Genomic DNA, 18,627 nt, shown 5'->3' with positions numbered 1-18,627 from the left:
AATACACACTTAGGTAAAAATCCCCTTGGTTCCTTTTTCCAATGCTACCATTGCAACTTCGCCAGCTAGAGAGACAAACTCACTGATCCGACCACAGCTAATGAAACAGTGGAGGAAATCATTGTCTCTGTCATTTGCAACCTCATTGACCAATGAGAGTGCTTGTTGCATGTATTTCCAGTCACGAATTCTGCACTGCTGTAACACTTGTAAGAGTTCGATCAACATGTATGGCACGTATAGCGAGCGCATTTCTCTGTACATTTGAACACGTCCATCGTCAGCGCAGTGTTTGATAGCATCCTGTAACCAACTCAGGATGAAAGCGCGCAAGTTCAGAGTGATTTTCTCGATTGAGTTTTCAACATCCTTAGACATCCAGAAATTGTCGTTTTTAGAACTAATAAACTCTTTCCATTCGTCAAGGTAGTTCAAACATTGGCCAAACTTATCATATTGGAGAAGTTCCTCTTTGTCAGCATCAGTCACTAATGTTGGAACTTCGCCTCCCTCAATAGACTGTAATTGAATGGTTGAATCGTAGCTCTTTAATAATGCTTTGAAATTTTTGCCCTTGGCGAATTCTTTAATTGCTCTTAAGCGACCGGTTTGAAGAAATCTCTGAAAGATGGTGCGCGTGGCTATTATTCCATCTTCGTACATTTGATTTTCGTAGAACCATTCAACAGATTGAGAAAGCTTACGGTCCACATCATCAATCTCATCGGAGTTCAATTGGATATCCTGCAAAGGCTCGTAATGTGCCAGAGTATCAGTCATTACTCTTTCAACAGTCCTCTTCAAGACATTATGGATTTTAGATTCATATTGGTCACCCACATCTTCTGTGGTAGAACTGAAGGGTGTTCCATTTTCGTTGAAAGCAGAAATCCCAAGTTTTCTGAGAATATCAAGCTGTCTGTTACGCTTCTCTGAGTCAACAATTGTGGTGAGGAAAATTGAGTAGCATTCGCGAACATCCTTTTCGTCTGGAATGAAAGAAAGGTAGATTGGGACAAGGTCATCAAGGCCAGATTCTGACAATTTTGATATGTACTTGGTGATAATTTTTGTTGGTGCCTTTGAACCTTCATCGATGCCCAAGGTAACTGATACGACAGCCAAGTGTGCCAATACTCGTAGTATGTGCTTATCATCAACAATGTGCGAGTCGGTGGACTTGAATGAGTTGTGAAGGAAGAGAATCAATTGATCTATGATCACGCTTCCCATAATTACACGAAATGGGTTTTTGCTCTTCGCAGTTATAGAAGTTGAACTCTGCAACGTATTCAAGATACTGTTGACATCTTGATGTTGTGGAACAGGGAACGTGATGCTTGGTATGGAAGGGTCAAGATCGCTCGAGGACTTGGAGGAACTTTTCAACAATCCGCGTAAATGAAAGTTTAGAAGCTGGTTGACATAAAGAAGCATGTGTGTCTCCCAAGTTGTGGATTCTTTGATATTCCTCGAGATATCGCTGCCACTAAGGTATGTATAGATGAGCGCTTCATTAGGAGAAATTCTGGGATCTTTGGCAAGCTTTGCAACTGTTTGATACCACAAGTACTTGTGCTTGATACCAGAAGGTTCTGAGACGACGATTGATTCGTCCTCATCGATATCCATGCCAGAATCGCCAACATCATCAATTACAGGGTCAATGAAGTCTTGGAACGCACCAATGAGGATGATAGACAAGGTAAAGTTTCCAGACTTGGCTGCATAGTCGATAGCCTCTTGGTTTCTTCCACTGAGAAGAAGGTCGTAGATCACCGCAAAATTAGTGTCATCTTTATGAGCGTCTTGATTAGTGATCTTTCCATTTGAGCGTAAGGGAGCGTCCGAGTCCAAATGCTCTACCAAGTCTGCTTGGTTCGTAGACGCAAGTGAAGCCAATGCCCTATTCTCTATCGCAACTTTAGTGCTTGTCCACTTCAGCTCTTGGATGGGTTCCAGAGTGACGACAACATCTGGGGAGTTTTCCTGTAGCCACTGAAGTATAAGAACGAGTTCTTGGATCTTTGGGTTGTTCTTCAAGTATGCGTCGCGTTTGGAAGCAAATGAAGCATATTGTGGTTGGCTAGCAACATCGCTTGGCGGAGAGAGTCTATACGAGTAAAGTATGTTTACAAGATGCCACAACTTAGTTTCTAAATCCCAGCTCTCGAATTCTTGCAACTCGTTCGGGTGTTCTTGGTTAATTGCCAACGCTCTCTCAGCAGAAATGGAAATGAAGTTCTGGATCACATCAAAGGGACTGGCTGCAGCACCCGAGAGTTGGTAGTTTTCCAAAACCTTGGCGAATTGAGCCTCTGGCGATTCTAGAAGGACCCCAGCATTGGATGTTGTGTCGTTCATTGGAGATGCTGGTGTATGGTTTGTGTGGATGAAGAGTAAATAAGATACGACACCCGTGCCTCCGATGTTGGGGAGACTGATTGGAAGTGTACAAAAGTATATAGTTGATAAATTGAAATTAGTTGATTAGTTTTGGATTGTCAATATTTTGGTAAATTTATCTTGGTATTGGTATCGGATAGAACTACACTATGATCACTCTTTGAGTACTGTTCCATACTCAGTGAGGGCCATCTGCCAAACTTCTAGTTGAAAGATACAGAAAACAAAATTTGGAAAGTGGTAAGGTTAAGAGACATTCATCTATCCAAATGTGGTTGACTCATTTTCCGTATGAAAAGCTCAATCATATATATGCAAAGGATATTTCAACCCACCTTTAAACACAACAAAGTGTATCACAAACTGAAAGAGTGAAATTTTTTTGACCTGTTCTATTCTATTATTTCTCCTCAACTATTCAATTCTTTCTACTTTTCGGGAAAGTCACATTGGCTTTTTCATCTGACATCACAAAGGTCAAGTGACCACTTACCCATAAGACACTAAGAAAGAGAGAGAGCATACGCAAAACTTGGAACAAACCATACTGTCTATAATAGTGTAAATCAGAAAAATTTCCTGAGAATTCATTAAGATCTTCTTTATTTTCGCCTATTGTTTCCGCACTTCAACAACACTTACCAGTTCTACCTGTCAGTTATCTTATCGCGCCCCCTCATAATCTCCACTGTTATCTCCATACTTGCCTCTTCAGTCAAACACATCAATTAGGGTTTGCTGATACTCTGTAGCTAATTGAAACACACTGCGATTGATACTGTTCTGTTGCGGTTCTCACTCCTAATTTCCATCAATATTCCACTGATATTTCTGGTTCTCGGAGCGCTGAACATTCTATAGGATCAAGCCATAATTCTCAGCGCAAACGATAGCCTACAATTGACTGATCCAACAATCGCAATTTCGTGAACACAAGCGAGGCTAGATAAATCTCAGACCACGCTCATCTTCTTTACGACCATTCACAAGCAATGTCTCAACAAGGCTCCAGACGAGGATCCGCAATATTCGAGGAGGAGGACAATAGTCCTTTCCCGCAAACACAAATTTCGGAACTCATCAAAAGCCCCAACTTTCCTGAAGCTAATGCGTCCGCAGAGGCTGGGTCCAATAGTTCGGTTTCGGGAGCCGGGGTGGATCAGCGTGAAGCTTCTGGACTTATCCAGTCATTGAGCGCACAATCTGATTTGAGGGATTCTGAGGATAAGTCAGACGAGCCCGACGATCAGGATCTTATATTGTTCAATAGTGAGCGCGACAATTATAACGCAGTGAATATAAACCACGAAAGCAGAGTGGTCAAGATTCTTTCTTCTGAAAGTCCGGTGGAGATACAAATAAGTGAGGCTGGTAAGTCAAACGAAGGGATGGCCAACTCCCTGAAAAAGTATATTGTCTACACAATCAAACTAATACAGTCTGACGGCATCAAAGAGGAGATCCAGACCCGCAGGCGCTATTCTGACTTTGAAAGCCTACGAGACATACTTAACAAAATCTTTCCGTTGATTGTAATACCTCCCATACCTCCTAAGAACTACTTTGCGCTCAACGTATGGAATGGATTGGTGGGAAGCAATGGTGCAGCTTCCCCTACAGGCCCTCCAGAGAATCTGAATACTGAAGGAACTCTGATTGCTGGAGGCCTCAATGCCTACTCCTATATTAATTCAAAGTACTTGAACAAAGGACGTCTAGTTGAGCACAGGAAGCGCCTTCTTGCAAACTTTCTCAACAATTGCCTACGCATCAGACAGATCCGCAATTTGGGGTTTTTTGCTAAATTTTTAGACCCCACTGCAAACTGGTCTGATGAGGTTTCTCTTATTCTGGGTCAGCTACCTAAGCTGATCTATCAACTGAACCCCGAGAATGGCCTCAAGACAGAGGCAATTTATAAGGATCTTCCTCTTCCCGTTTCTCAGAACGCTTTGGGGTTGTCGTTTCTGAAGGCAAGCAAATTTGCACAAAAAACGTCTCAGATGCTCGGTAATGCTACCTCAGATATTGTGAACGCTGCTAGTGCTTCAACTACGGAATCAACGCAATCTAAAGAATCTTCTCCTGACTCAGTTGTACCGACTGACCAGGTAATGCGGCCATCTGATTTAGATGAAATCAACAAGAAAATTATGGGCAATCTTTTGGGGCTATCCAACGATTATGTTGAACTCGGTGTGGTTTTGAATCTGATATCCCTAGGTGTTGTTGAATCCTCCAAGGCTAAAGACGTAAAAGACTCCGATCTGGAAGATACTACTAAATTGGACTTTATCTTTGACAAAATTGGAATGGCCTTTGATAGGTCTTACCTCACACTCAACTCACTAATGAGTGAGCTTGAGACGAAGTTCTCGGAACCATTGGGCGAGGCGGTTCAATATAGTTCAGTCCTCAATTCCGTTAAGAAATTCAAGGAAAAGAAATTAAAGCAACAGAGCCTAATTGAGGTTGAGCTCAAAGATAAACGGAAGGATCTTTCTGATAAGATGAGATCAGAATTAGACGCTACCAAGCGTGACCAAGAAAACACTCCAACAAATAAGGGCGAAAGAGAGAGTTGGTCAAAAGGCGGATTTATGTCGAAGATGAGCTCTTTGAAGAAAATTACAGATTATGTTTCAACTATGATCGATCAAACTCCTGAATTGACACGGAAGGAGAAAATCACTCAGCTTCAGAAGCGAATTGTGGTTCTAGAGAAATGTCAAAACATCATGATGGAAGATCTCGCGTACATCACTTGTGAGCTTGATAGAAACCAGGGTATCTTCAAACAAAAGGAGTTAATAACAATTCTCCTGATACTACGAAGCTACAACCAGGTATTTGTTTCCTGGGCTCGCAAAAATCTAGAGATCTGGGAAGAGATCAGAGAAGAGATTGAAAAAACTGAGTTTTAATCGAAATAATTTATAAATGAGTATCCCAAACACCCTTTTTGTGTGACGTACTTATGCTTTGGATATTTCGCTCAAATATCTCAAAACTGCAGGCCGTGGCTGCACGATGTTCTTATATCTGGCCATATCATCTGGAAACTTCAGCAAAGTTCCACTTAAACGAGCCGCGACCTCAGGGTCCTCTTTGAGTTGGCTCAATGGGTGCAAATACGTTCTGATTGTGAAAACTGTCGCTTTTGTCTTGGGCATTTTGATGAGCACCTGTCTCTCACTTCTGTAATGGACCTGATTGTCAAAGTCTAGATCTTCATAAGGAATAGGGCGATCAAGCTCTTCCTGCGTCAAGTGATAACCCTTGTTGGCATCATCAACATACAACTTTTTGTGTGTTTGAATTGAGAAATTCGATCTGCTCACAAATTCACCGGGCTTGAGTCTGTCGAAGAACCTATTCATGGATGTTTTGAGCTTCTCTTCATAGCCAGGAATTGGGCCGTGTATGCAAGTTAAAGGTTGATTGAATTTTTCGATTGGATCGAACCCAGCAGCAAAGGCAAACACACCGGCCTTAAAAAAGTATTCTGTTCCATATGGTTCGTCTTTCTTGGTGGGATCAGGCAAAAGAATGATGAAATCTTCCTCAATGGTTCTAGTCAAAGCAATCAATAGTGACTCTGGATCGTCGACGCCCTCCGATGTGGCAGGGATATACTCCTCTGTAATTTTGTTGTAAATTTGATCTTCCGATTTGATGAAATACATGGGATACTTGTCGCACATGTACTTCGTAACTATGTCATAGAACTCGCGTATGGCAGAGTTTCCCTCTTCACTGGTGAAGACAGTACTTCTGCGTAAGTCTTTATCAGGAGCGTAGTCAGGATGCGAGTTTGTCACAATCCTTGTTTTTTCATTGATTCTGTCGAGATAAGTATCCTCAATGAGGAGCCAGTCCTTAGCTTCAAGAAACTTGATACCCATTGTCAATTTGTACTCGCTATCCTTGAAGGGATATGACTTCAATGGCTTTTCAGTCAGCCAATCAAAATCTTCTCTGACTGCTTCCACATTGATTTTGTCAGATTTTCCTTTTGTCTTAAATTCGGACTTTTCTTTAATATTAATTTTGACCTTTTCTGATCCGCCATCGTTTGACTTTGCTTTGTTGCTCTTGATGAGATATCCACTCAAGACAAGGAAAGCAACCACGAGGCCCACATCCTTCAAGTCCAAAGAATTGAAAAAATCCATTTCGGATCCGCAGTGTCTAAAACAAAGCGGAATCTAATCAATATATGTCTATGAGATAACCTGCATACACCAGAAGGATAACAGCGGGGCCTGCAGCCAATCGCCGGGTTGCCTATTCGGGGCTGATTAAGAGCACCCTTGGTCGGGGATGAATACCAAATAGAGTGTGTATCGGAGAGTTGATTCCATCAATGGATGATGAAACACAATTTTTTCTAGTCGAAAAAAAGACCTCTGTGCCACCATTGGACCTAAGTTGTGCAATGGCTTTTTCCGGTTTTTATTAGGGTGTTTGTGTGCTCATTAAGCAAGTTTCTCTTGTATGAGGTGGAATCGTCGTTCCGAGAAAATTGCCTGAGGCGGCCAAGAAATGGTGCATATTTGTGTCTCCGATTATTCGAATCCGCAGCTGTCGCCATCTTCGAGTTCCGATACTGTATGACCATCTTGTTAGTTGTTATCTCTGACCATTGGATGGCGGCTCATTTCAGTTTGTTTTGTGACTCTCGGTTCCATCACATTCAAAATTAATGTGCTCGGTATTTCTGACCATATTGGTTTCCCATTGTGGGAGTTTGGAATGCTCAAAAAGTACCGTAGAGCCGAAATTGCGTAATTGATCCCTAAATGATACCATAATCCACACAGGGACCATTGTCTAGGTCATTAAACTCGGCCAAAATTCAGAAACACAAAAATCTGGATGCTGATCTTAAAAATTTGTAGGAAAAAAGTTGTTTATTATTGTATTTCGACTATCTCTCCATATTTGTATAATGCATTCATCTCATCGAGCTCATCGCGCATCTCACTAGTCAATCATGTCAGCCGCTGTACTTAGATGCCTCGATAAGGAGCAGCTTCGTACTGTAGCTCTCAGTCTGGTTGACGGAATTTACAAATCAGCTGAAAGTTTGGAGGTCCTATGTCTGATCGTGTCTCTCTTGGATGACAAGGATAGGAACGAGATCAAACCAAAGTTGATCGAATTCTTGCTTTTGGCGTCCACAGAAGGAAACCAAGTTTGGACTGAATCCTCTCTCTTGTTTATTCAGGACACTCCCTCGCTTTTGAAGCCTGTAATTGCTCACATTGCCGCTCTTTTAGAGGTAGAGACAACCTTCAAGTTCAACTTTGTCCAAAAGATCTCACTTGAAAGCAACAACAATGCCAATCGTGGAGACGATGCGTTGGAAACGGATCAGATTTTACACATCTTTCTGTTCTTGTCTCAATTGTTCACCGCTGAGATCATCAACAAGTCCCCGGATATCAATCAGCTTGACCGAATCCTCTCCAATTTCCTAGGACACAAGGATGAGTCAATTGCCCTAGAGTGCTCCAAACTTTTGAGGTGGAGAATTGATTCAATATGTCAAGAGAGCCTTGCGGATGAGACATCTGAGGAGTATTATTGGAGCTTAATTTGGGCATTGAAGGATTCGGCATCCAGTAAAATTCACGAATCCAATGCTGCGATTATGTGGCTCCGAATTCTCGCAAATTCGCATATGATGCTTCGCGCCGACAAATTCTTTCAAGAAAACATTATCAATCAGGAGTTTTACTGGCAACTTTTGCAGGATGGCTTGGCGAGCACTTCCCATGAGCATCGGAAATTCAGCTTGTCAATTCTCCAATACTCGGTCAAGCTGATTGACTCTTGCATTTCAACAGAGATTTTCACATGGGACACTCTGAAATCCGATCAATTGTTGCGTGAATGGAGTAGGTACACCACCTTGTATGAAATTCTTGGTGTCGATACCTCGCTTCATCAATTACAAGCTGCTACAAATGACATTTTGTACCTTATGAGCCCCGAATCTTTGGTGCATGCTTCGTGGGGATACTGTCTATTGTCCACAGGCTTTCAAGCATCTATGGACTCTGTCCGCAAAGCCACGGCAGCAATCTTGTTGGACTTAGATGAGTCAAGCTTTCAGTCCCTCAAATATGGCCTTCCTTTTTACGAAAAGCAATTCTTGCCCTATATGATGCTTTCGCGTCATTTCAGTGTCAGACGTGTCCATTCTTCTACTAACTCCATTCATTGTGAGTATGGAGCGAGGTTTTCTGAGTTTCTCTCTTCGGTTATCAAAAGTATTGAAAGTTTAGACGAAAAGGCCAGCTTTGTCCGCTCGACATTAAGGGTCCTCATCGCGACAAAGGACTCCTTTGATGCAGTTAAGATTTACACCACTTGGGGTGTTGTAAAGGGCCTAGACAGTCTTCGGGCACTAAAACCCGGTTTTGATGATTCACTCTTGATCGAACTATTCGATAGTCCCACTGAAGGTGAACTTTATCAAAAAGTGATCCAAAGTTTGAATTTGAGACTTGTACTCGCTCTCGATGTCAGCAATGCTAACCAAGCTGTTGATATTTTGCTGAAGTTCGTCAATCACAACGGATACCAAATTTTCTGTGATAATATTCCGCGCATCAAACAGTATCTTGAATCACAACAAATTGCAGATGAGGCCCTACTCGAAGTGTTAGAGTCAGAAATCTCTTTGACCGAAGCGATAGTCTCGTTGAAGTTGATGACATCTCCAAATAACGCATTGCCATCAATGTTAAACGATTTAAAATTACGATATGGTGATTTGATAGTTACGAGAATGGTCGAAGTCGGGTTCAAATCAAATGAATTAAAGAATCTTTGGTGCTCGATTCTTTCTTCCGCATTGAACGGCTCGGTTTCCATCGATGTCTACGAGTCTTTGGTCGAGGGTATGAAATACTGCTCTCCCACGGAATCTTTATCTTTGGGATCCTTGTGGTCAAACATAGTCTCATCATTACATGCTCCATCTGCCTCCAATGTTATCCAAGTGCTTGCCAGACAACGTTTGTTTAATGCTGTGCTTCAGGCGACCGGTCCTCAGGATGTCCTGATAACCATAGATGAGATCACTGACCTATTACAATCCTCTTTTAAAAATACATCAGAGTTGGCGCAGGCTATAGCTGGCTTCTATAAGCTCAAAAAGAACATTTTTGGGGAACTTCACCACTCGCTTTTCCTCTTGGTTTCTGAATCAGGCATTCCTAGGTCCGATGTTGCGGGTATCTTGTCCGCGTTGCATTTCGAATCAACACATACATTAACTTTGACTTCAATTTGCTCAATCATAAAGCAAATGTTCGACAAAGAAGTCACTAACCCGGAACAAATCGTAAGTATCGCTGAACAACTTCTTTGCACTGTTCAAAGTTTGAACGAAGATCGGTTCAAGCTTGAGGATCGGAAAGCTCATAATCTCCTCATTGAGGTTTTTCTTCACCCATTCTTATTAAGCAGAATAGAATATGTTCCCGAGTTAAACCACTGCGAATTACAATTTGCAAACATCATAATTGAAAATGCATATGCAAGACGAGGATTGCTTCCTAGGTATTTTGAATGTCTCATACAATTTCAAACTTCATCTCAGGCTTGTTTTGAAGCTTTACCATTTATTGTCGAAGTTTTGATGAAGGCCATGACACTCCGTCAGTTGAGTAATAGTGTATTCAACATTGAAGGTATCATTGGCAAATTGTTCGACGAGAACTTATCTGCAAGTGAATCAAATGATCTCTATTTTGACATTTATGGACCAGAGGAGGTAGCTTACAATGCTAATTTGTATGCAATTGTTAACTCGTTCAAGTCTCAGGCGACTGCTCAGAGAATGATGGAAGCATGCTTAACAGAGCCATCTCCACTTATTATTTCTGATACAGTCAGCTCAAATGATGGAAATGAGGAATACTCCCGTTGTCAAATTGCAAAAATTATCGTTTCAGTCTTGAATACTCTCGACCTAGAATCATCAAGTACCACAAACCTTCCGAAATTATTTGATCTTGTTGAAAATGAACCAAGTCCTTTGGTCCGAATTTATCTAGAGTGGGCTATTGCATATCATTTGGTACACTATCCACAACTTGTTGAAATGGTATTTGATAAACTATTGGCGCTACTCAAAAGACATGAGCTGCGACCTGTCGTTGTTACCATCTATGAAAAGATTCTCTTTTTGGCTATACAATCAATGGAGCCCGACAATGAGCTGATTTACATCTCCAAATTAATTAGCGTTGTTATTCCCGCTGCAGCTACAAATAAGGCAGTGACAAGACATTTTTCAATGTCTTTGGCTATATCAATCTATGAAGAAATTAACAAAAAGAAGCTCAATCTCAACCCTGAGCTTTTGGCTATTGTTGAGAATATGTACTCCAATGCAATTGCAACAAACGCGTTCTCTCAATTTCGCAGTGGCAGCTCTTGTCTCTGGGATGTTATTGGCGATCTTGATCTTGTCCATGTCTCAGGTGGTTTGTTAGTTGAGCTCAATAATCGTGAGGTTGAGCATGTTACTTGTGAAGAATTTGAAAAATATCTTAGCAGCAGTGCTATCAACAATCTGAATATCCCAATCGGCAAACCAAGAGATTCTCAATGGTCTGCAAGCAAAACAGAATCTGAGGAACCAGCTTTCAGTGAACAGAGCCAGAAGAAACTGTCGCCTCTACAAACAAAAAGTGGAGCTTGGAGCACTGTCATGGATGTTGACAAGAAGACGGAGCTCGCAGATATTGTTAGAAGTGATTTGATCGTGGTCGCTTCCCTTGTCGACAAACCACCGAACTTGGGCGGTATTTGCAGACTTTGCGATGTTCTAGGAGCTGGTCTACTTACACTCCATGATAAGAAGGTAAAAGAGCATCCACAATTCAAGAATGTGGCAGTCACTGCTGACCACTGGATGCCAATGACTGAAGTTAAACCAGAGCAGATTGTCACTTATTTACGAGAGAAAAAGGCAGAAGGCTACACTTTAATGGGGTTGGAACAAACTGACAAGTCAGTTGTGCTCGACAGCAAACTTGAATTTCCGAAGAAGACGTTGATTTTGTTGGGCCGTGAGAAGGAAGGAATTCCGGGAGAACTATTAGCTGAATTGGATTTATGCGTGGAAATTAAACAGGTGGGTGTGATTCGGTCTATGAATATCCAAACCGCCACTGCAGTGATCGTGCATGCATACTCATCGCAAAACTGCTAGCTATGAAGTAAAATCTAGAAAATGGATTGGGTTCTGTCTTCCTTATCTTGCTTGTCCAAAGTATCCAAGGCATCCACAATAGAGGAAAGATGTCCCTTCAAAAGGTCAACAGTAGATATGAGCAAGGCAGGGGTAAAGCCTTTGAAGTTAGAATTGTTGGAGTTTGTAGCAAGATTGAGGTTAGTGATAGGGGCAATGCATTTCTTTTCAGAGTAGCCAATTAAGAGGCCATTTTCGAGGACTTGTTCCTCAGTTTCTGATGGGTCAACAAACACATTCTCGCCAACGATACCAACAGTAATGTACAAAGGAGGAGAGAAACTCTCGGTTTTAAAGAATTCAGCGAGGTACTGCGCTTTTTCCCAGTCGTCTGAAAATGTAGGCTGTTCTTCTACCTGCGAATCGTCTACCTCACTCACGAGCAAAGGTAATCTGGTTGATTTGAGAGCCAAGTATGAAGCCATCGTAGCAAGAGTCAAGGGATATGATGAATGACTAACAATGATACAGTCAAGAAATAGCTTGTAAGAATATTTGGCGGTAAGCTTCAATTTCTCACAGGGGAAGTTCTTCATGTACAAGTCCGTCAAACTGAACTTCAAGTTAGAAACAAAATTTGAGTCATCTCTGTAGCCGCTCACATCCACATCCCATTCAATGAGATTGGCTTCCTTTTCCGAAAGAACAACCTTTGACTTCACACTCACAATACATTCACTGCCATCTGCAATTCTGATTCTTGCAGATCCATTGGATCCAGGTAAGAAGTCCGTGGTAGCTTCTAGTGGACGGAACTGTAAGGGCGTACGACCATCTGGCCGTATAGGGTCCTTTTGACACAAGGAGTCGTATATGTATGAACGTTCAGCTGGAGATAATAGCATTGGAGTTGTAGATGAGATGGAGATGAGGGATGAGTAGTGAAGGCTATCGGAAGATGGAGAGATGATAGGAATATATAGTTAAGAGAAAAACAAATGAATTTCTTTTTAGTTTTTTAAATCTCTCAATTCATTGTTCAGAAAATAATTTCCATTTTGTTCTGTTGTTTCCTATGAGTTCCTTTGAAGTAACAACACAGATGATTCAGCAATGGAATTCTTGGAGTCTTGATATACTCATTGTGATTTTTAGCTTGAATTTCACAAAGTGGGTCTAATTTACCTTCAAATATTTTACAACATATTCTAGTGACTATATTTCTTCGAGATACAATAGTTTCACGACTGGAGACCATTGTTTTCACTAGAGTTAAAATTCATTTATAACGCCGAGCAAGCAAGTTCTCTGTTCTATTTTGTAGAGGTTTCGCTACTCTCTTTTTTTTGTTTGTCGTTGCTGCTCATCTCCATTTCCATCTCCTCCTTCTATCTTGATTTCCATGTATCTATCCTGCACTCACAACTACTAGAACACTAAACATAATGACCTCTTTGGCCCAAAATGGTACCGAATCGTCGGACCCGGCTTGGTTCCAGACCACTAACAAAAAGGTTGTCTCAAACCACCTTTCGCTGAAGAAAAGACTCGGGTTTCAGCTCAGTGCTGTTGCTGGAAAGAAAGATTCGAAGACAAACAACAGTGACCCCACAAAAAGCGTGAGTCAATCGGAATTCAACGTTGTATCTTTTGGAACAAAATCTCACAAAAACTCCATCGCGGGCGCTGACACCCTGTTGATGCTCCAGAACGGAGACGATACCGTCTTGGAAACTGACGACATTCCTCTTTATAACAACAGCGAGGATCTCCCGCCCGCCAGATCATTGTACGACTTGAATGATGAAGTCATGATATCATTGAATAGACCAGTTCAGCACACCGAATCTTTCATCAATAAGGATCCTCGCAAGTATGTAAACGTATTCTCGAAAGAGGAGTTGCCTACAAAACTGGAGGAGGAGAAGAATAGTTTGAAGAACTCACTTCTGAACAGTGAAGCTGCAGTTTTGGTGTTTGGGTACCCAGAACACATGGCCAACCAAGTCATCGCCCGTTTTCTGGAGTTGGGAACTGTTTTGGAGAAGTTCGAGGCCGCTAAAGAATCTGGATCCACTACTAGACATACTCTCTCCACATTTGCCGGCTCCTTCCCACAAGCAATGGAGGCATCCAAGAATGATTCGCGCGTGGTACCAATTTTCAGTGGTCATTCATGGGTCAAAATAACCTACGATAATCCAGCATCTGCTCTTGATGCATTGCAAGAATCTGGTTCTGTTTTCAATGGCGTTCTTATAGGAGTTATTCCATACACAAAAGAAGCTGTCGAGAAATTACTGAAAAGAAAATTAGCGTTGCTGGAGGATATCGGTAGTGGTGTCTCCGCTTTCTCTAATACTGCTAACCCAAAGGGTGACAACGGCATTCTTGGTGACAAAAGCGAATTACAATCTGCATACTCGAAACGACTTGATATCAAGGATGGTAGTGGCTTGTTTTTGACTTCTCAAAACAACAACACAACTGCCGCTAAAGGAGATCCTAAAGCAAATCAAAACTTGGGCTTGTGGGGTTCTATTTCTAACTACCTATTCGGATTCCACGACCTTTAATGTATTAATATATAACTAACAGACAATATAGAGTTCTTTCTCAGAATTGTTTTTTGTTCAATGCCACGGCCTTTTCGATGGTGACGGACTTCTTTGTGGTGACAGCTGTCTACTAGACCTGCTTGGAGAAAGCTGCGTTCTCTGGTCGAAAGATAAATTTGTTCCATATGGGAATCTGGTGGGCGAACGTAGTGGAGACTGCATTTGTGATGATTGTCTTGAGAAAGAGTCGTAGCCTTTTGAAAAGGTATCATAGCCCCGCGAAAAGGTATCATTTCTGTAGGACTCGTTGTGTTTCCTATATGGAGTTGATTGTGCGATCTTGACGTAAGGTGTTAGGCTGTCGTTATACATCATATGACTATTATCCGCTGGATATCTTCTGGGCAATGGGCCAGATGCAAAAGAGTCTGTTCTCTTTGATGGCGAAGGAGATCTGTTCTCGATGTTGGCTCTGGCGAGGATGTCAGCCCGAACAGTTTTATGGCGCCTGCCGTTAAGATCATGAGTCACAAAAACATTTTCGTCTTGCAAATGTCCGACCACATCATCGTGCACAATATCTTCAGGAAGAGCCATTGGTCCACAGGTTGCGTCAACGATAGCATTCTTTTGTAAGACACAAGTCTTTGGTATGACATACTTGCGGTTGTACTCATTGAATGTTTCTTGGTAAACAATTTGCTTATCCGAAACGAGTTGGAAGAACTTGTGAACCACGTAAAAAGCGGAGAGATTGAACAAGGTGACAATAACAATGATCTTCCAAAAGGATACAGAGGACGATATGAGCCAAATAGCAGCCAAAACAACGGGAGAAAGCGAGCACGAGAGGTATAGCGAGAAGGGACTCGGGTCCCATACTTTGAGAACCCAAATAGGCTTTTCTATGTATTGGTCGGGAGAAGGGTCCAAGTGAGAATCCTCTGTTTCCAGCTCAGTTTCGTAAAACAGGTGCTCCTCGAAATAAGCAAGAATGCCCAGGAAAATGCCTTTTTGTGGCCCATGCGCCAAGTTTTGTTTCACCACATTGGATCCTTTGGGCTTAGGAAGTCTGGTGGACAGATTGAGCAAAGAGTAGCTTCTCACAGAGTACACTACAGTGACTACATTGATGATAGAAAACATCACAATGGCCCCCAACAAGAAATTGAGCACCCACAACAAGTTTCCGCTGGCAGCACGCTTGGGCATGAATGACCCTGTGAAGTCATTTGCTGTGCTGGAGTCGCTAGCACCAAAGTTGCCATGAACTGCTCGAGCCATGACCAGCTGGTAGGTAAGAAGATCAGTTTTGAAAACAGAATTGTCACGTCTATTATTTGACGACTGGTAATGGTTCGAGACTTTACAAAGAACCATAAAAAAGTAACATACAGCTGTTCCTATGGGAAGAGACTGTGGTACATAGCTATCCCAGTCAATTGAGAGTCTTGCTTCGTTGATGGAAAGGAGAAGATCAAAGGGATATGAAGTTATGCGTTCCCATAGCGGCTGCTTTCTTATTAGTCTGCGGCGAGCCATATCGGAATGATATTAGAGGAATACAGTGTAAGTATGTTATTGTAGATATCTGCAGGTTGTCTATTTAGATTTAATTTGGGGTTAAGTTGAGGATCAAAAAATGTGAGAGACCAAAATCTAAAATGCGTTTAACAATTATGGACTTACAAATTATCTTTTGGTTCAGAAACAGAGCCAGATTTGGAATTAATATTCTGAATGGTCGCCTCGCAAAGTGTGTGTTGGAGATTGTTTGTACCTAAGATACTGGCTACAGCAGAGATAAGTTTTTTATAATTGCGTTCCTGGATCACTGAATGTTATCTAATAGATTTGAATTTCTTCAATATTTTTGTTTAATTTACCTTTTGTTGCCTCACTATATAGCTCTCACTTCACCATTGTCATCATCAGTACTGACTAGACGTGCATACTTCTAAAGGTAAACATTACCCAAACTATCTTATATCACATCCAAACCGGGCCCAATTTGGGGACTAGACTATTCACTTCACTGATTTGACTCCTAGGACTATTAAAGAGTCTACTGTTACTTTAAGCAATTCTATCTTCCTGCCACTCAATCACTCTACTATATGATATATGACAGACTACACCTTTAGTGAAGCAAGAAGGCAGAACCAGGTCCTAAAAGATCAAGCATATTCTCTCATGAATAATCTGAATTTCGGGAAGTCGCCGCCAAAGTCGCGTTCGCAGATAAAACTATCTCCTTCAAAGCGAAGTCCAAGAAAAGCTCCAAAATTGCCCTACGAAGACACATTGGATCCTCATGGGAGCACGTCACCGCCAAGAAAACCTCATCTGGAATCTCCCACTCGCAATCAATTACGGTCTGTCTCCCAATCCAACTTCTTCGACGAGTTCAAGGAGAAAGTCTACGAGATCAGAAATACTCAGTATAGCCCTCAAAAGATACGTGATAATGAAAGAAGAGATGCATTTGCTCCAAGTAAACGGAGCGAGGACCTCTTTCTTCTGAAGATTGAGCGCCAAAATGAGCGCGTCGACGAATTGGAGGCTACAGTGAGGCAACTCAAACTACAGAACTTACAACTTGAGCTATCAAATGAGTCCTTGAGGGCGAGGGCAGATGGTGACAAGGGAGATCTTAGAAGATTGAAACAAGAACTTGAACAAAAAGAAAGTCAATTGAGGCATGACTACGAGGTAAAAGAACGTCATCTCAGACAGGAATTTGACCAGAGAGAACGAAAAATGAGGCAACAGTGGGAGATTCTGCAACAAGCTCAAAGTTCGGGCAGAGATTTTCTGGTCTATCTGCCACAGCAGCAGCCCCTTCTCCCTCGCCAAACGGCCAAGCCACAAACAGTGGCCAATGGGCTGCAGCTGAGTTTCGCGCAGAAAAATCGTTCAGGACAACTCGAATTGGAGAATGAGATCTTACGTAAGGATGTCCGGCAGCTCAATGCACGCCTTGATGCATCAAATGCGCTACGCACGAACCACACATTGAAACTACGTGCGAAACTCGCAACAAGCATGGACATAATTCGATATTATGTGAACAAGGATGAGGAACCAAACGAATGGTATGATTTTGGTGACTCTACGCAAGAGCTACTATTAGGCGAAACATCACAGACAATGGAACTACTAAAAGAACTTGCTCCACGCCGCACGGAGAAACGCAAAAGTCTCCGAGCATACTGTACTGCAGTACTATTCATAGTTCGTATGAAAAAGGATGCGTCTGGCCGGAACCTTTCAGACCAAATATCGGAAACAAGATAGGGTTATGTTCTCGTGTCAAGCCTGAATGTAATAAGCTGATGTCTGCTTGTTCGTTACATGCATGATTAGTGCTTTTACTCAAAATGATCTCATCTTTGAGGTTGTGCATTGGAGAATCCGGAGCACCGAAGATTTAATACGTCATAGAGAAGGTGAGGCTGGCTTGGTTCTGTAGTGGAGCATTTTCACAATCAACTTGCAGTGATACCACATACTTTTTTGCAGCTATTTAATACATAGTCATCCATAAAGTCATCCTAAACCGAAAGTAGAAACTGTTATATAGTTTGGAGAATTGAGACTCGTTTCAATGGAGGGACTCCACCAGACGAAATCAAACTTTCCACAAATTAATCTTTCCATGGAGTAGCATGCAATGGAACATGGGGTGGATTGCGCGAACATTTGATCCAATGCATCTGCATTGCCAAGTGCTGTAGTATTTCTTCGGAAAGATTTTTTTTGAACATTCCACCAAGAGAACACCGTTTAAGTATTGCATGTTGACGCATCAGTGACGTCGTAATGCATGATCAAAGAATATCGTGACTGTCCAAAATTGGCGAAAGATCTGGATCCCAAGATGCTGTCGCGTGATTTCGCAAGTTGATATTGAGAAATGACCCAAAAATCAACACTTCGTCATTTCTAAGTAGTCAAAGCAATCTTGGAATATTGTAGACATGGGTAATAGCGCTTTCTATTTTGTGGGGGTATAAGGCTACACTATACTGCAGAATGAGCTGTGTACCTGCATTGGCGAGGAAGTGCCACTTTAAGCGCGCATGCATACTTTCCACCAGTTCTCAATTCGAGAGGTCATCTAGGCCAGAGCCATTTGACAGGGCCTAGAATTGACCGGAGCGGAAAACGCAAACCAACCAACCGATTTTGCGTGTGAATAGTTTGTCGTTTCAATTGTGTACGTTTTCCGTACTTGTGATTAGTTGGGATTGTTTGTTTCACGGATTTTTTGACCATTCTTGAGCTAAGAATAGGTCAGTAGGGGAATTGCAACCATATTCCAGAGGCTCCGATGGACAGACTCGGTGTGTTCAAGGATAACTCCGAGTATAAGTCCGGAAATGACAAATCAAAAAAAAAAATTGAGAGGACATTTTCTAAATTCCGCGACTATCATGTCACATTTCA

The 18,627-nt window shown here is 41.9% G+C and overlaps 8 protein-coding genes across 8 annotated transcripts; 4 read left to right on the top strand and 4 right to left on the bottom strand.

The window, feature by feature from the left end:
* Window positions 1–9: 9 nt before the first annotated feature.
* Window positions 10–2,364, bottom strand: PUMCH_001823 (uncharacterized protein; the record flags this gene model as incomplete). The annotated part of the gene is made up of 1 exon (XM_063020858.1): window positions 10–2,364. The coding sequence occupies one exon, from the start codon at window positions 2,362–2,364 to the stop codon at window positions 10–12; it is 2,355 nt and encodes a 784-aa protein (XP_062876928.1).
* Window positions 2,365–3,398: 1,034 nt separating this feature from the next.
* On the top strand, window positions 3,399–5,330 carry PUMCH_001822 (uncharacterized protein; the record flags this gene model as incomplete). Its single annotated transcript, XM_063020857.1, has 1 exon — window positions 3,399–5,330. One exon carries the CDS (start codon window positions 3,399–3,401, stop codon window positions 5,328–5,330), a length of 1,932 nt encoding a protein of 643 aa, XP_062876927.1.
* Window positions 5,331–5,381: 51 nt separating this feature from the next.
* PUMCH_001821 (uncharacterized protein) lies at window positions 5,382–6,581 on the bottom strand (the record flags this gene model as incomplete). The annotated part of the gene is made up of 1 exon (XM_063020856.1): window positions 5,382–6,581. The coding sequence occupies one exon, from the start codon at window positions 6,579–6,581 to the stop codon at window positions 5,382–5,384; it is 1,200 nt and encodes a 399-aa protein (XP_062876926.1).
* Window positions 6,582–7,402: 821 nt separating this feature from the next.
* Window positions 7,403–11,641, top strand: PUMCH_001820 (uncharacterized protein; the record flags this gene model as incomplete). The annotated part of the gene is made up of 1 exon (XM_063020855.1): window positions 7,403–11,641. The coding sequence occupies one exon, from the start codon at window positions 7,403–7,405 to the stop codon at window positions 11,639–11,641; it is 4,239 nt and encodes a 1,412-aa protein (XP_062876925.1).
* Window positions 11,642–11,655: 14 nt separating this feature from the next.
* PUMCH_001819 (uncharacterized protein) lies at window positions 11,656–12,525 on the bottom strand (the record flags this gene model as incomplete). The annotated part of the gene is made up of 1 exon (XM_063020854.1): window positions 11,656–12,525. The coding sequence occupies one exon, from the start codon at window positions 12,523–12,525 to the stop codon at window positions 11,656–11,658; it is 870 nt and encodes a 289-aa protein (XP_062876924.1).
* A 540-nt stretch (window positions 12,526–13,065) lies between these two features.
* PUMCH_001818 (uncharacterized protein) lies at window positions 13,066–14,196 on the top strand (the record flags this gene model as incomplete). The annotated part of the gene is made up of 1 exon (XM_063020853.1): window positions 13,066–14,196. One exon carries the CDS (start codon window positions 13,066–13,068, stop codon window positions 14,194–14,196), a length of 1,131 nt encoding a protein of 376 aa, XP_062876923.1.
* A 57-nt stretch (window positions 14,197–14,253) lies between these two features.
* Window positions 14,254–15,720, bottom strand: PUMCH_001817 (uncharacterized protein; the record flags this gene model as incomplete). Its single annotated transcript, XM_063020852.1, has 1 exon — window positions 14,254–15,720. One exon carries the CDS (start codon window positions 15,718–15,720, stop codon window positions 14,254–14,256), a length of 1,467 nt encoding a protein of 488 aa, XP_062876922.1.
* A 582-nt stretch (window positions 15,721–16,302) lies between these two features.
* PUMCH_001816 (uncharacterized protein) lies at window positions 16,303–17,475 on the top strand (the record flags this gene model as incomplete). Its single annotated transcript, XM_063020851.1, has 1 exon — window positions 16,303–17,475. The coding sequence occupies one exon, from the start codon at window positions 16,303–16,305 to the stop codon at window positions 17,473–17,475; it is 1,173 nt and encodes a 390-aa protein (XP_062876921.1).
* Window positions 17,476–18,627: the final 1,152 nt, after the last annotated feature.

This window comes from Australozyma saopauloensis, chromosome 2 (genome assembly GCF_035610405.1).
Source record: "Australozyma saopauloensis chromosome 2, complete sequence".
Lineage (NCBI taxonomy): Eukaryota > Fungi > Ascomycota > Pichiomycetes > Serinales > Metschnikowiaceae > Australozyma > Australozyma saopauloensis.
Note: the sequence above shows the minus strand (reverse complement) of the source record. Positions and strands in the feature narration are given on the sequence as shown.